Here is a 12,612-nt window from a genome sequence, read left to right as displayed (position 1 = left end):
ACCCCACACCAGCTGCAGGAGGGCCACATGTCAGAGGTGGAGGAAGATGGTGGTGAGGAGGAGGAAGACACTGGCATGGAGGAGGAGGGCTACATGGCTGGAATTGAAAATGAGGAGGAGGAGGTGGAAGCTGGCCGCACAAAAAGTGGCCGAAAGGTCCGCTTTTCATATGAGGAAAATGCAGCACTTGTCCGGGCTATCCTGCCAGTGTTTGACCGTTTGCTTGGCAAATCTCACCACAAGACCACTGCACAGCGCAAAAGGGCTATGTGGAAGGACATCACCCAGGCGGTGAATGCTGTCAGTCAGCACAAGCGCCTGGTCCGCAATGTGAAAAAGAGATTCAACGACATCAAACGGCAGTTGAAAAGTAAAATGGCCATGGAGTTGGAGGAGGCCACCAAGACTGGAGGAGGAAGCCCCACCACTGTGTGCTACACTTCGTATGAGGTGAAGCTGAAGCGCATCATACCCCCTGAGGTCCTGCCTGGCATGCACGTGGCGGATACCGATAGGCCGCAAACGCCATCCAGAGCTGGTAAGTGTGACCCCATGCAATCCAAAACATACATGCCAATGTATTCTAACTATAATGTTCACTTGTATTGTTATGCTAAGTAAAGTGCTGCTGTGGAACTACATAGCCCAGCAAGGTCATGCACAAGAAATTGCCTGCTACTATTTTTACATTGCTGATAATGCTGGGCCTTGTAGTTCCACAACTGCTCATATTGATTAACACTGTAACATTCTTTCTAGCAGCCTAACATGTATGTGGACAAAAACCCAGAGGTGTACTGGTGGTTTAGCTGCCATGCCTACATACCACAGATTATCCAGTAGTTGTCATGTGTACAATAGTTTAATAATAATCTTACACAATAATCTTTGGGTTTAAACCAAAAAAAAGGTGGTGAAGAAATAAAGCAGTCCTTATCCAAAGGGTATTGTCCATTATTGTCATTTCAATGCATGTTTGCAGAAAATGCTTAGCCATTGCAAGGTCCATAATGCCTGCCCATCTTTCCTTGTACAGATTGTCCATCCCGAAGTGCTCACGCATCCAAGACCAGAAGGCCCGTTGCTGCAGAATCTGCGGAAGCAGGTAAATGAACAAAAAACACGCCATTACACATACAGTACACACACCCATTTCACATCAACAATATCTCACACCACATTCATCTCCTGCTGCTACATTGCAACGGAAATGAATGTCATCTGAGATAGGCATGTGACATATTATTCATGTCAATGTTACATGCTGTATCGGGGTACATGTGTAAGTACATAACACCCCTAGGTATGTGCGTCCAGCATCTCAAGCCCTTTCTAAAACAGTATAGACGACAGTCTGGCCTATATATGCATCAGTACTTACCTCTTCATCTGTATCCACAGGTGCTATACAACTAGGGAGCAACCAAACAGATTCTTCAATGATGGTGCTAGACGAAATGGACATCATTCTTGAACCGGTCGAGACCTTTGCGGCAGAGGAAGAAATACAGACCTCGTCACAGAGTGATCTTTACCCAAGTGGGGTGTCTCCCAACCCACCCCCACCCACCAACACACCCCATACAGCCGCTTCGGCTTCCCAAGTAGCTAACTCCTTGGTCAATTTCAAGGAAAAACAGATAGAATTCATGGCCTCCCAAAGCCTCCAAATAGGTAACATCCAGGGGTAAGAGGAGAGAGGATATTTCACAGTAATTTAAATGAATAAGATGAATCTATATTCATGTATATATATGTAAAGGTGAAAAAATAGAGAGCGCCACACACCTGAGAAATTTTTAGTTAATAGAAAATATTTTACTAAATATAAAAATCAAATACATATAAAAACAATGACAACAATATAATAAATTCAGCTCCTTATAAAAATAGGGAAATGATCAAGATTTATCATCGGTGAGTCAGACTCCGCTCCAAACAAATGCCTGATTTACTGAAGAGACAGAGCTCTATGGAGTGGTATCGCGTTAAATGAGTTCTTTCAAATAAATGTTAGTTCATTTGTAGTAGAATGACAAAGATTAACGTGCCACTAAGTGTCCAATGACATAAGGTTTTTCCAATATTTAGTATGGTGAGGGACCCTCAAAAGAATTTCTGCTCATACTACCTCTGTAGTTTAAGATGGATTGCCTCTCATATGCCTGCGGTCGCCAGGAGATGTTTTGTTCTTCCGTGCGGCTCAAACTACAACCCACTAGGACGGTCAGCCGTGAACGGCGTGCCGCCGATGGATTGAGCAGGGAGTGAGCCCGCACTGACCTGATATAAATTTCCAGGTGCTCCGTTGAAGGCTTCCAAAGTTTAGCAGGTGCGAGGTCCACTTTCACTGGATCGCGATGGTACGATTTCAGAGCGGCTGCTCGTAGTGACAGGCAGTCTGGGCAGAGAGCTGGCAAGGTAGTCAGTGCCTTGCAAATAATCCTTGACACGTTTCTCCGCTGTGGAACAATAGCGGTTTCATCAGAAGGGGATAATTTGGGTGCATATGCCCTCCGGTATTTAACAGACAGGTGTCCAATCAGACAGGACTAATCAGGAAACCTGTTAGAATAGTCCAGGTGTGTTTTAACTCATTCGGAGTTATGGAGAATAAGAGGTGGTGCGGTGGAGCAATTAATTATACAACCTTATAAAAGGAGCATTTGTATTTAACTAAACTGATAAATAAATAGTTGCATTTAAATATAGACATATATATGAATATACAATAATACAGATATAAAAAAAAACTTTATTGGATCAAATAAAGAAGGAATGGCATCGCTTGAATATATAGAACGTGATGGAGAGATAATTAGATCTAGTTACTAAAATTTGTTCACTAGAGCCATGGCTCAGGTGGTAAGGTGTCGCGCTTCCACTGTAGGTAACAAGTAACTGTGTGGGTTCGAATCCAACAGAAATCCTCTTTGTTTTTTATTTTTATTCGTTTTTAATTTTTTATTTTTTATGTTTTGTTGATTTTTTATTATTATTCTTTAATGTTTGATGATGAATTGAATTAGATTGATTGATCTCATGTATTTTTTAAATACAATTTAGTATACCTCTACAAATATTCCATTCAGTAGGAATTTTTTGCGAGATAATTTATATGAAAATTTAGCTGTCTCCATTCATATATGATATGGAGGATTTCTTATATATATGAAATAAAACCAATCAATTCAATTCAGATATTCAATGTCTCTAGTAAAAATAGAGAAGGGGGAAACAATCTAGTCCAGATATTTAACAGTAAATAGCGATAATAATAATAGCATATGATTATAGATATGATCCATTATATCTCCATCAAGTCAATTTTAATAGGAATCAAACAGATACATGTTCGATGAAGGGTTGGTCAATGGTAGGAATACATAGATAATAAATCCATTACGTATATATATGAACACAAAATTATTAATCACAATATCTTCAGTGGGGGCATCTTCAACATTTTTACTCAAGAACTATAATTGCTGGTTATCTTATAGACTCAGATCAAAAAATTAAAAAATGATTTAAGAAAATAAATATATAAGCAGAAAAAATAACGAAAAGGATACATGAATAATACTACAAAAAGAAGGGTAATTTAATACCTAGCGGTAGAGCAGATGAAGGAACAAGGAATGGGGGGGGGGGGGGGGAGGGAAGAAAAAAGAGGGGGTTACCTTAGAATAACTATCCATCAAACATTATTTAACTCAATTGATTCATTTAGGCCTGCTGGATATAATGTATTTAATGCAAAAATCCAGTAGGCTTCTTTTCTACAGAGATGGTTAAACCTATCACCTCCCCTAGATGTGATATCAATCTTCTCAATGCCCTGAACTTTTAAATTCTCTATATTGCCATGATGTCTAGATTTAATATGCCTAGACAGACTGTGTGCTTGAACCCCCTTCAAAATATTTCTTCTATGTTCTAGAAATCTAATATTTAAAGTGCGGGTGGTGCGTCCCACATATTGCGCTCCACATGTACATGTGACCAAATAGATGATATAGGTTGAAGAACAATCAATATGGTTATTGATAGTATATAGATTACCAGTAGAGGAGGAACAAAACTGACTGCCAGTTTTCAGGAATTTGCAAGTGATGCATCTAGATCTCGTACACTTAAAACATCCTTGGTTTTTAATGTTATGTGTAGAGTCATTTTTATGATTATCTGTCAGAAAATGGCTAGGTGCCAAACAGTTTTTCAAAGAGGCGTTCTTCTTGAAAACCAATCTAGGATGTTCATCCAAAGCATCCGCCAAAAATTTATCACTTTTAAGAATTCTATGGTTTTTGTTTATGATGTTTTTAAGTTGTCTAGAGTGAGTATTATATTTGGAAACAAAAATAGTTATGCGGTCTTCTGAATAAGCTAGATTAGACTGAGGATTTTTGTTATTAGTTTTAGTTAAGATCGAAATTTGCGAACTTGCTAACGCTTCTCTTTTTGCCTACCAAAGAAGTTGTGGAGGGTAACCAGATTCAATAAAAGCCACTGTTAGTTCCTCTGCCTGTCTAATGAAATCAGAATCATTGGAACAATTCCGTCTGATTCTGAGATATTGGCTCTTGGGGATGTTATTGACCCATGGACGGTGGTGGCTGCTCCTATAGTTTAAAAAATTGTTACAATCAACTTCCTTTTTGTAAGTCAATGTGCGAATTGACTTCCCTTCGGCTGAGAGTGCAATATCCAAGAAGGTAATCTCTTTGTGATTAATAGTGCTGGTGAAGGTGAGTCCAAAGTGGTTAGTGTTGAGATAAGAAACAAATTGTTGTGCTAAAGAAAAACCACCTTCCCAAACGAAAAATAAATCATCAATGTACCGCCCATAGTACACCAAGTTCGCCCCAAATGGGCCGCTCCAAACAAACTCCTCCTCAAGGCGGCCCATATATAGATTGGCAAAACTGGGGGCGAACTTGGTGCCCATGGCGGTACCAAGGATTTGTAAATAATTAACACCATTAAATGTGAAGTGATTATGAGAGAGAATGAATTGTACCGAATCAATCAGGAATTCACGTGTGGTGTCGCTGAGGTCACTATCCAGAGTCAAATAATGTTCTAGGGATTCAATCCCTCCCTTATGTGGGATGTTACTATATAGTGATTCGACATCACAAGTCAAAAATAAATAATCAGGATGCCAGATTATATCTCTGATATTATTTAGAAATTGAGTGGTGTCCCTGATATAGGACCTCAGCGACACCACATATTTTTGTAAGTGCGTGTCAACGAATGCCGATAAATTAGATGTGAGGGACCCAACACCAGAAATTATAGGTCGCCCGGGGGGTGAAGTGATGGATTTATGAATTTTTGGTAAATGGTAATACGTGGGAGTGACCGGAAACTGATTGTGTAAAAATAGAAATTCCTTCCTGGATATTGCACCCCCAGCCAGGGCACTATCCAACATGTTTTTAAGTTTTTTCGAGTAACAGGGGGTGGGATCTTGTTCAAGAATTTGATAGAATTTCTTATTGTTAAGCTGTCTTAGAGCTTCAGCTACATAATCCATCTTATTTTGTATAACTGTTCCACCCCCTTTATCCGCTGTTTTAATTATTATAGAGTCGTCTTCCATCAGACTCTTTAAAGCTGCTCTCTCGTTGGGATGGAGATTATCGTTTCTGGATTTGGCTGTTTTATCGTTTGCTTTTTCACACATTACTCTGAGATCTTGCAGGGTTGAGGAATAAAAGGCTTCAATGCAGCCATCTTTTTGTTGTATTGGGTAGAATTCTGATTTTTTCCTCAATTTATTGAGGTTTTTGTTGGTGATATCGTAAATGGGGGTGATGGGATGATCGTCACTTGTATTATCTAGTAGTAAATCCTCTAATATAGATAACATTCTTCTATCATCTCCATCTAGCACAATTGGGATAGGATCGCAGTTAGTCTCTCTAGCTTGTTTAGAAATAAAATGTCTTTGTCTGCATAAATCGCGGGTATAGCGATTTAATTCGACAAACAAATCAAAAAGTTTGGGAGGTTTGGCTGGCGCAAATTTGAGGCCTTTGGAAATAATAGCTTTTTCGCTCTCAGTTAGAATTTTAGAGGAAAGATTATAAAGACCTTTATTTCTCAGTCTTTTCTTATGATTTTGGGTTGATTTCTTGTACCCTCCTCTGGTTCCTCTAGTTCTAAACTTTTCCTTTTTGGGACTTCTGAATTCAGGATCTCGTATGGATTTTGGGACCTCCAGAGTGGATATAGGTCCTTCCCTAAAAAACTAATCTGACTGGATGGATTTCTATTGGAATACTGTTTAGGTATTGCTCCCCCGTGTCTATGATCAAAGGACAAACGGGGGGTAACTTGGGTGTCCCTATTTGTTTCGAATCTGTTGTTAGTGTTATTGGGAAACTTGTTTGAGGAGTTTTTTCTACCTCGTGAGAATTTATTAGTGCTATGATCTCTGTTGGAATACCTAGAATTGCTATTATCCCTACTTTGAAGTCTGCCCCTCTGAGCAGGGGAATTGTGGTATTCTGTTCTATTGGACACATAATTAGAATTCCTAAACTTTCTATTATAGGTTCTGACTTGATTATTTTGATAGTCTGCTAAATCACGGGAGAGTTTATTATTTTTTGAATTAATCAAAAAACGTTCATATTCCTCAATTTTTTGGTTAAGTTTTAGATCTAGATCTGAAAAGTCTGGACATGATTTGAATGATTTAAGTTGGTTCTGAATCAGATTGATCTCAGTTGTAGCCTCCGCGACTTTTGTTTCCCTAAAAGAAATAAGTAATTTAATAAGATTAAAAGAACATTGATCTAAGGTTTCATTCCATTTGGTGGTTAGTTCTTCATTATCCTGAAAAGAACAGGATTTGAAGATGCGTAATCCTCTGGGGATTATCTTGCTGTCTAAATATTTAGTCAGCAGCATTTTGTCAAGCCAATGTCTTGTTTCATTTTTTAATAGAATTTCTAATCGATTGAACAAATGTGACATATCAGGTGGGGTGGGGTTATTCAAAGAATTCTCTTTGTTAGTAGTGCCACCTAACAATTGATTACGTCTCATGTTTCTAGAGTTTAAATCAAGAGATGCCATTCCTTATTACTCTAAAAAATTTGTAAAAATAACTGAAATAAAATGAATTAAATTAAATGAAAACAGATAATGAAAATAGAAATAAAAACAAATTCTGAGTGCAATTTTGCAACTATAAAGATATATATAAATGCTGCCCAAAAATTATACCAGATATAATACAATATAAAACAACAGAAACAATCAGGCGCAGATAGTTAGAAAATTGCTCCACCTTTTGATCTATATATACACATGAAGGTATTCAAAAGATTTTCCTAAAAGGGTCGAATAGCAGTATGGCTGCTCCCAAATGCAAATCTGGAGATTGACTATAGTAGCAAGAGGAGAGAGGATATTTCACAGTAATTTAAATGAATAAGATGAATCTATATTCATGTATATATATGTAAAGGTGAAAAAATAGAGAGCGCCACACACCTGAGAAATTTTTAGTTAATAGAAAATATTTTACTAAATATAAAAATCAAATACATATAAAAACAATGACAACAATATAATAAATTCAGCTCCTTATAAAAATAGGGAAATGATCAAGATTTATCATCGGTGAGTCAGACTCCGCTCCAAACAAATGCCTGATTTACTGAAGAGACAGAGCTCTATGGAGTGGTATCGCGTTAAATGAGTTCTTTCAAATAAATGTTAGTTCATTTGTAGTAGAATGACAAAGATTAACGTGCCACTAAGTGTCCAATGACATAAGGTTTTTCCAATATTTAGTATGGTGAGGGACCCTCAAAAGAATTTCTGCTCATACTACCTCTGTAGTTTAAGATGGATTGCCTCTCATATGCCTGCGGTCGCCAGGAGATGTTTTGTTCTTCCGTGCGGCTCAAACTACAACCCGCTAGGACGGTCAGCCGTGAACGGCGTGCCACCGATGGATTGAGCAGGGAGTGAGCCCGCACTGACCTGATATAAATTTCCAGGTGCTCCGTTGAAGGCTTCCAAAGTTTAGCAGGTGCGAGGTCCACTTTCACTGGATCGCGATGGTACGATTTCTGAGCGGCTGCTCGTAGTGACAGGCAGTCTGGGCAGAGAGCTGGCAAGGTAGTCAGTGCCTTGCAAATAATCCTTGACGCGTTTCTCCGCTGTGGAACAATAGCGGTTTCATCAGAAGGGGATAATTTGGGTGCATATGCCCTCCAGTATTTAACAGAGAGGTGTCCAATCAGACAGGACTAATCAGGGGTACATGCGTGACACCTTCCTTCAGTTACGCAAAATGGCACGTAGTGTACGGGTAGGTGTAGGCACTCATGTGCGCATTGCTAACAGCATTGACACCCGTTTTGCAGAGCAAACTGCTGCTGTAAGGGAACAGAATAGGAATATTGGCAGCCTGGCGCAAAGTATAGCTGCCCTAACCCAATCATGCACAGCACAGACCAATGCCTTACTAGCTATGCAGGCCCAAATTCAGCAGCTGGAAGCCAATGTGGGAGGTGGCGCAGCATCTACCCTCAGCAGTGTATCCAGCACCCCAATAAGTGGCTCCCCCACTTCCCCACCCCGTCGGAGTGTTAGGACCCGTGGTGGGCTTGGTACAGGGTCTAGAAGTGGTGTAGGGGTGCCTGATGCTGGGAGAAGGTAGCTCATATATGTTTGTTAATTTTGTCAAATCCAAAACATTTTTGTAACATGCCCCCACAGTTGTTATTTTTCACCTTCAAAAATGCAGATTGCGGCTGAAAAAGTAGAAAGAAGTAAAAATGTCTAACCGCATACCATTGTGTTTGTGTGTTTTTAAGGAAACCAATTATTGTGTGCAGTATAAAATATTGTAATGGTATATGACAATGGGATTGCACTAAAGTAGTGTGGGGTATCTCCTTGGGCGGCAAAGGTTGTGCATCTACATATTCTAGCAGGCTCTGACACTCATGCTTTGGACTGTAATGGTTATAGTGTGTCAGGGCATGCTGGCACGTGTAGTTCCACAACACCAGTGAGCCATGTTTGACTGCATACTTCATTCATACATGTATGAAATGTACTTACAAGCTAGATACCAGCAAGGGATAGGTCAGCACCACCATCTGCATCCGTTGGGCTCTGTGTACTAGGCTAAATGTGGGTGGAAGCAGATGGTATTGGTCACACATTAGTTAATGAATACACTTACAGCACAGGTACATTTTGGAATACAGGGCACATGTGCTTACCAGAAAAGTAACGGCTAATGATGTGTGTGCGCACCAGATTCCCCCTCAGCGTACCCCTGACTACCCGAGGTGTGGTTGGTTGGGCTTCCTGCACGACTGCTGCATGTTCCTCCTCCACATAGGCAGGTTGGGACAGGGCTATGTTGTGCAGCATGCAGCAAGCCTGGATGATCATCACTACTTTGGCAGGGTGGTAAAGCAGTGTACCCGACGACCTGTCCAAACACCGGAAGCGACTCTTCAAGACGCCAAATGTGCGCTCCACCACATTGCGGGTTGCAATGTGGGCTTCATTATACCGGTGCTGTGCAGGGCCCTCTGGGGTGTGCAAAGGTGTCATGAGCCAGGAAACACAACCATATCCTGAGTCACCTAAAACACATATAGGAAGTGATTGCCTTATATGGTAAGGTATGTGTTTCTTTCAAACAGAACACAGTGGTAGAAGAGCAATATGCTTGTGAAAGAGGAAACACACACATTGCAGCAGGTACAATTAGGGACAGACAGGGTAATATGTTAAAAGGTACTTACCTAGTAGCCAGCCCTCTGGCATTTAGTGGTTGGTAAATCTGTTCCAGAGGGCTGAGTGTCTCAGAATATAGGCGTCATGGCAGTTTCCCGGAAAGCCTGCCACAACACTCAGGATTTTCAAATGAGCATTGGATACAACCTGCACGTTCAGGGAGTGCCGCCCACGCCTATTGACGTAGACGTGTCCCCGCACGTGCGGTGCCCTAATCCCAATGTGTGTGCAGTCTATAGCTCCCAGCACGCGAGGGAATGCTGAGAGTCTATAGAAAGCCAACTTGTGGTCCTGCCACTCCTACTCAGAACTGGGGAATCTGATGTATGTCTGCCACAACTTCTTTAAAGCAAGTAACACTTGAGTAAAATGCTTAAAGAAAGTGGCCTGTGATACCCCCAAGGCCCATGAGGTCACAGACTGAGTGGAGCCTGTGGCCAAATAGTAGAGGGCACACATTAATTTGTGCAGCCCAGACACTGCATAGTTGCCTCCCCCAAAAGGGTCCAAATCATCTCTCACCTGCTCATATAAGTCCAACAGGTTAATGCGGTTCAGCCTAAACATCCCCACAACCTGTTGATCCGAGAGGGAGTCCAGGTACAGCCGAGCACGATACATACGTGGGGTACGCAGTAGTCGGGGGGCTACCTGGATCTGGTGCGCAGCTTCCTCCCTCCTGCGCAGCTCCTCAAAATGGGCCACATCACAAATCAGCAACTCCAAACCACTCTGCAAAATCTCCATGTCTCAAACCCGCACAGGTGTCCTTAATGATGTTGGGGTTTATGTAGGGGTGTTTGTGAGTGAAAATAAAGGCACCTGTGGTGAAATTAACCATGTGTGCACTTGACCAAAATGAGTTCTGGGCCAAATCGCCAAACAGAACCTGGTCTGAAATAAGTGCAATAATTAGACACCTAAAAAGTGCGATTTGCGAAAGTGCATTGCATTAAATAAGCGAGTTGTATACTTTTCTATACGAAAACATCTGGATGCGATAAAAATGCGAATTAATCTCGCACTTTTGGTCCGCATGCCTTAACGCACATAATATGCGATTTCAGTCCCTCAGCGCATCCCATTAAATTGGCGATTTGACGGGAAAATGCGATATCGCCATTTTGTTGACTAATTAACGCCAAAAAATGCAAATCTCATCCCATAGAATGTCACCCGTGGAGTCTAACAAGGCACTGGTTTTAGCCAACCATATCTACAAGGGAATTTGGGCTTTGGTGCAGATATGCCACAGGTTGGGGTCCTCAAGATGAGCACTAGTAGTAACGAAAAGGGAGGGATGCATGGCGCAAATAGATAGTAGAGAGTAGTGAGGACTTGTGGAAAATGTGCGGTTTTACTATATGGAAGTAATCTAGGAGCACAGAAGCACACTGTAATAGTATTGCTCATTGGGAATGCACTATGTGCTGATAGTGTGTGGAGGAACTCTGTAAAGGAATGTTAGCTGGATGTATGGAGACACATTGTAGCCCAGGCATGCAGGCAGTGTTGTGTCCTACAATAGAGGAGTACATAGATTGGAGCACATTTTTCACAAATGGTGGAGTGTTTCACAAAGTCCAAGTCCACACAGTCCGAGAGCCAGGAACAAACCATATGAATAAATAAAGATCTGACAGAGCTGCTCATTGGGTTCAAATGGTTTGCCAGTTAACAAGGTAGCTTGTGATTGGAGGAAGCAATCAAGTGATCAAAACTAAGACTTAAACACTGCATGTGACCACAGGAGAATTGTGGTTATCTCCATCCATTTACAAATGATTACATGGCATCCATCACCCTGAACATGGAGATGCCAAACCACAGGCCAAAGCTTGACAAATTACCTCAATTTCTTTGAATACTTGACTAATATATTTTTATTTCACTAAACACTCTTTCCAAACTCCTTTCCAATGTCTTTATTCTTTTAAAGTACTTTCCACTTTTGATGTAACATCTAAAGAGCATCACCTTCACTTCCATGGTATGACATCTTCCACTTCCACGTGACCGTTTTTTTTCTCTCACAACTTCAGTTGTTTTAATATCATGGAGACAAAAATTCCTTATGAATAATTTTATACTTTATGCAGATGGTCTCCTCTAGGAAACACACTTCTCAGTATCATCTTTCTCAAGGAGGCTCTGTAATTGCTTTCCAGCTTCTCATAGACATCATGCATAATAATACTAAATTCCAATTAAAACACAAGTGCTATGATGATGTTTAATTGTATTTAGTACACTCTGAACAGGAACTATAATAGCTTCTGTAAGACACCATAATAATACTAACAAAATATCAATGTTTACTAAGTATTTTGGCAAATGAGCTGATCACCAGTCCAGCAACTTTTCATATTGTTCTCAACCTAATAGGTACTGAGACCTTCGGCATGGACACAAGTGTAACTGCTGGGCAATTTAATTGTCCGCAGGGAAATTTTATAAACCTTTGGTGTGGGGTTTTACTGCAGCCACAGGGAATTGCTATTCAATGAGTGGAAGGAACATGGGATGTACCGATTTCTATAGAAATCCTTGGTTTTAGGAAAAATCATCATGATTTGCTCTGGCACCCTGATGGCACCATACTAGGAAGTTTGCAATTAGCTTAATTAGTCATTATTACTTCTGAAGCGATATCTTCTGCATTAATCATTGGTAGTTGGGTCATCTTCAGAATAATAAGTAAGTAGGGATTGACAATATCCCATGATAGATTTGAATCCTGGGATATGTGCCTCCAATCCCAGGATATCCAGGATTATGGAGTGCATGCTCAGATTTGATTTTAGCTGGAGATCCACAAGTACC

General features: G+C 40.6%; 1 protein-coding gene across 1 annotated transcript; it reads left to right on the top strand.

The window, feature by feature from the left end:
• The first annotated feature begins 238 nt into the window (after positions 1-238).
• LOC146058495 (uncharacterized) lies at positions 239-4,338 on the top strand. The gene is made up of 4 exons (XM_083170785.1): positions 239-538; positions 1,037-1,105; positions 1,402-1,539; positions 4,331-4,338. Exons 1-4 carry the CDS (start codon positions 268-270, stop codon positions 4,336-4,338), a joined length of 486 nt encoding a protein of 161 aa, XP_083026911.1. The 5' UTR covers positions 239-267.
• The last annotated feature ends 8,274 nt before the right edge of the window (positions 4,339-12,612 follow it).

This window comes from Crinia signifera, chromosome 2 (genome assembly GCF_055691185.1).
Source record: "Crinia signifera chromosome 2, ASM5569118v1, whole genome shotgun sequence".
Taxonomy (NCBI): Eukaryota; Metazoa; Chordata; class Amphibia; order Anura; family Myobatrachidae; genus Crinia; species Crinia signifera.
Note: the sequence above shows the minus strand (reverse complement) of the source record. Positions and strands in the feature narration are given on the sequence as shown.

What these genes read in the sequence shown, in the direction of transcription:
- LOC146058495 (XM_083170785.1), top strand. Translation starts at nt 268, where the DNA reads ATGTGGAAGGACATCACCCAGGCGGTGAATGCTGTCAGTCAGCACAAG. An exon ending in GCAAACGCCATCCAGAGCTG is followed by an intron (nt 539 to 1,036) that starts GTAAGTGTGACC and finishes TTCCTTGTACAG; the next exon opens with ATTGTCCATCCCGAAGTGCT. An exon ending in TGCAGAATCTGCGGAAGCAG is followed by an intron (nt 1,106 to 1,401) that starts GTAAATGAACAA and finishes CTGTATCCACAG; the next exon opens with GTGCTATACAACTAGGGAGC.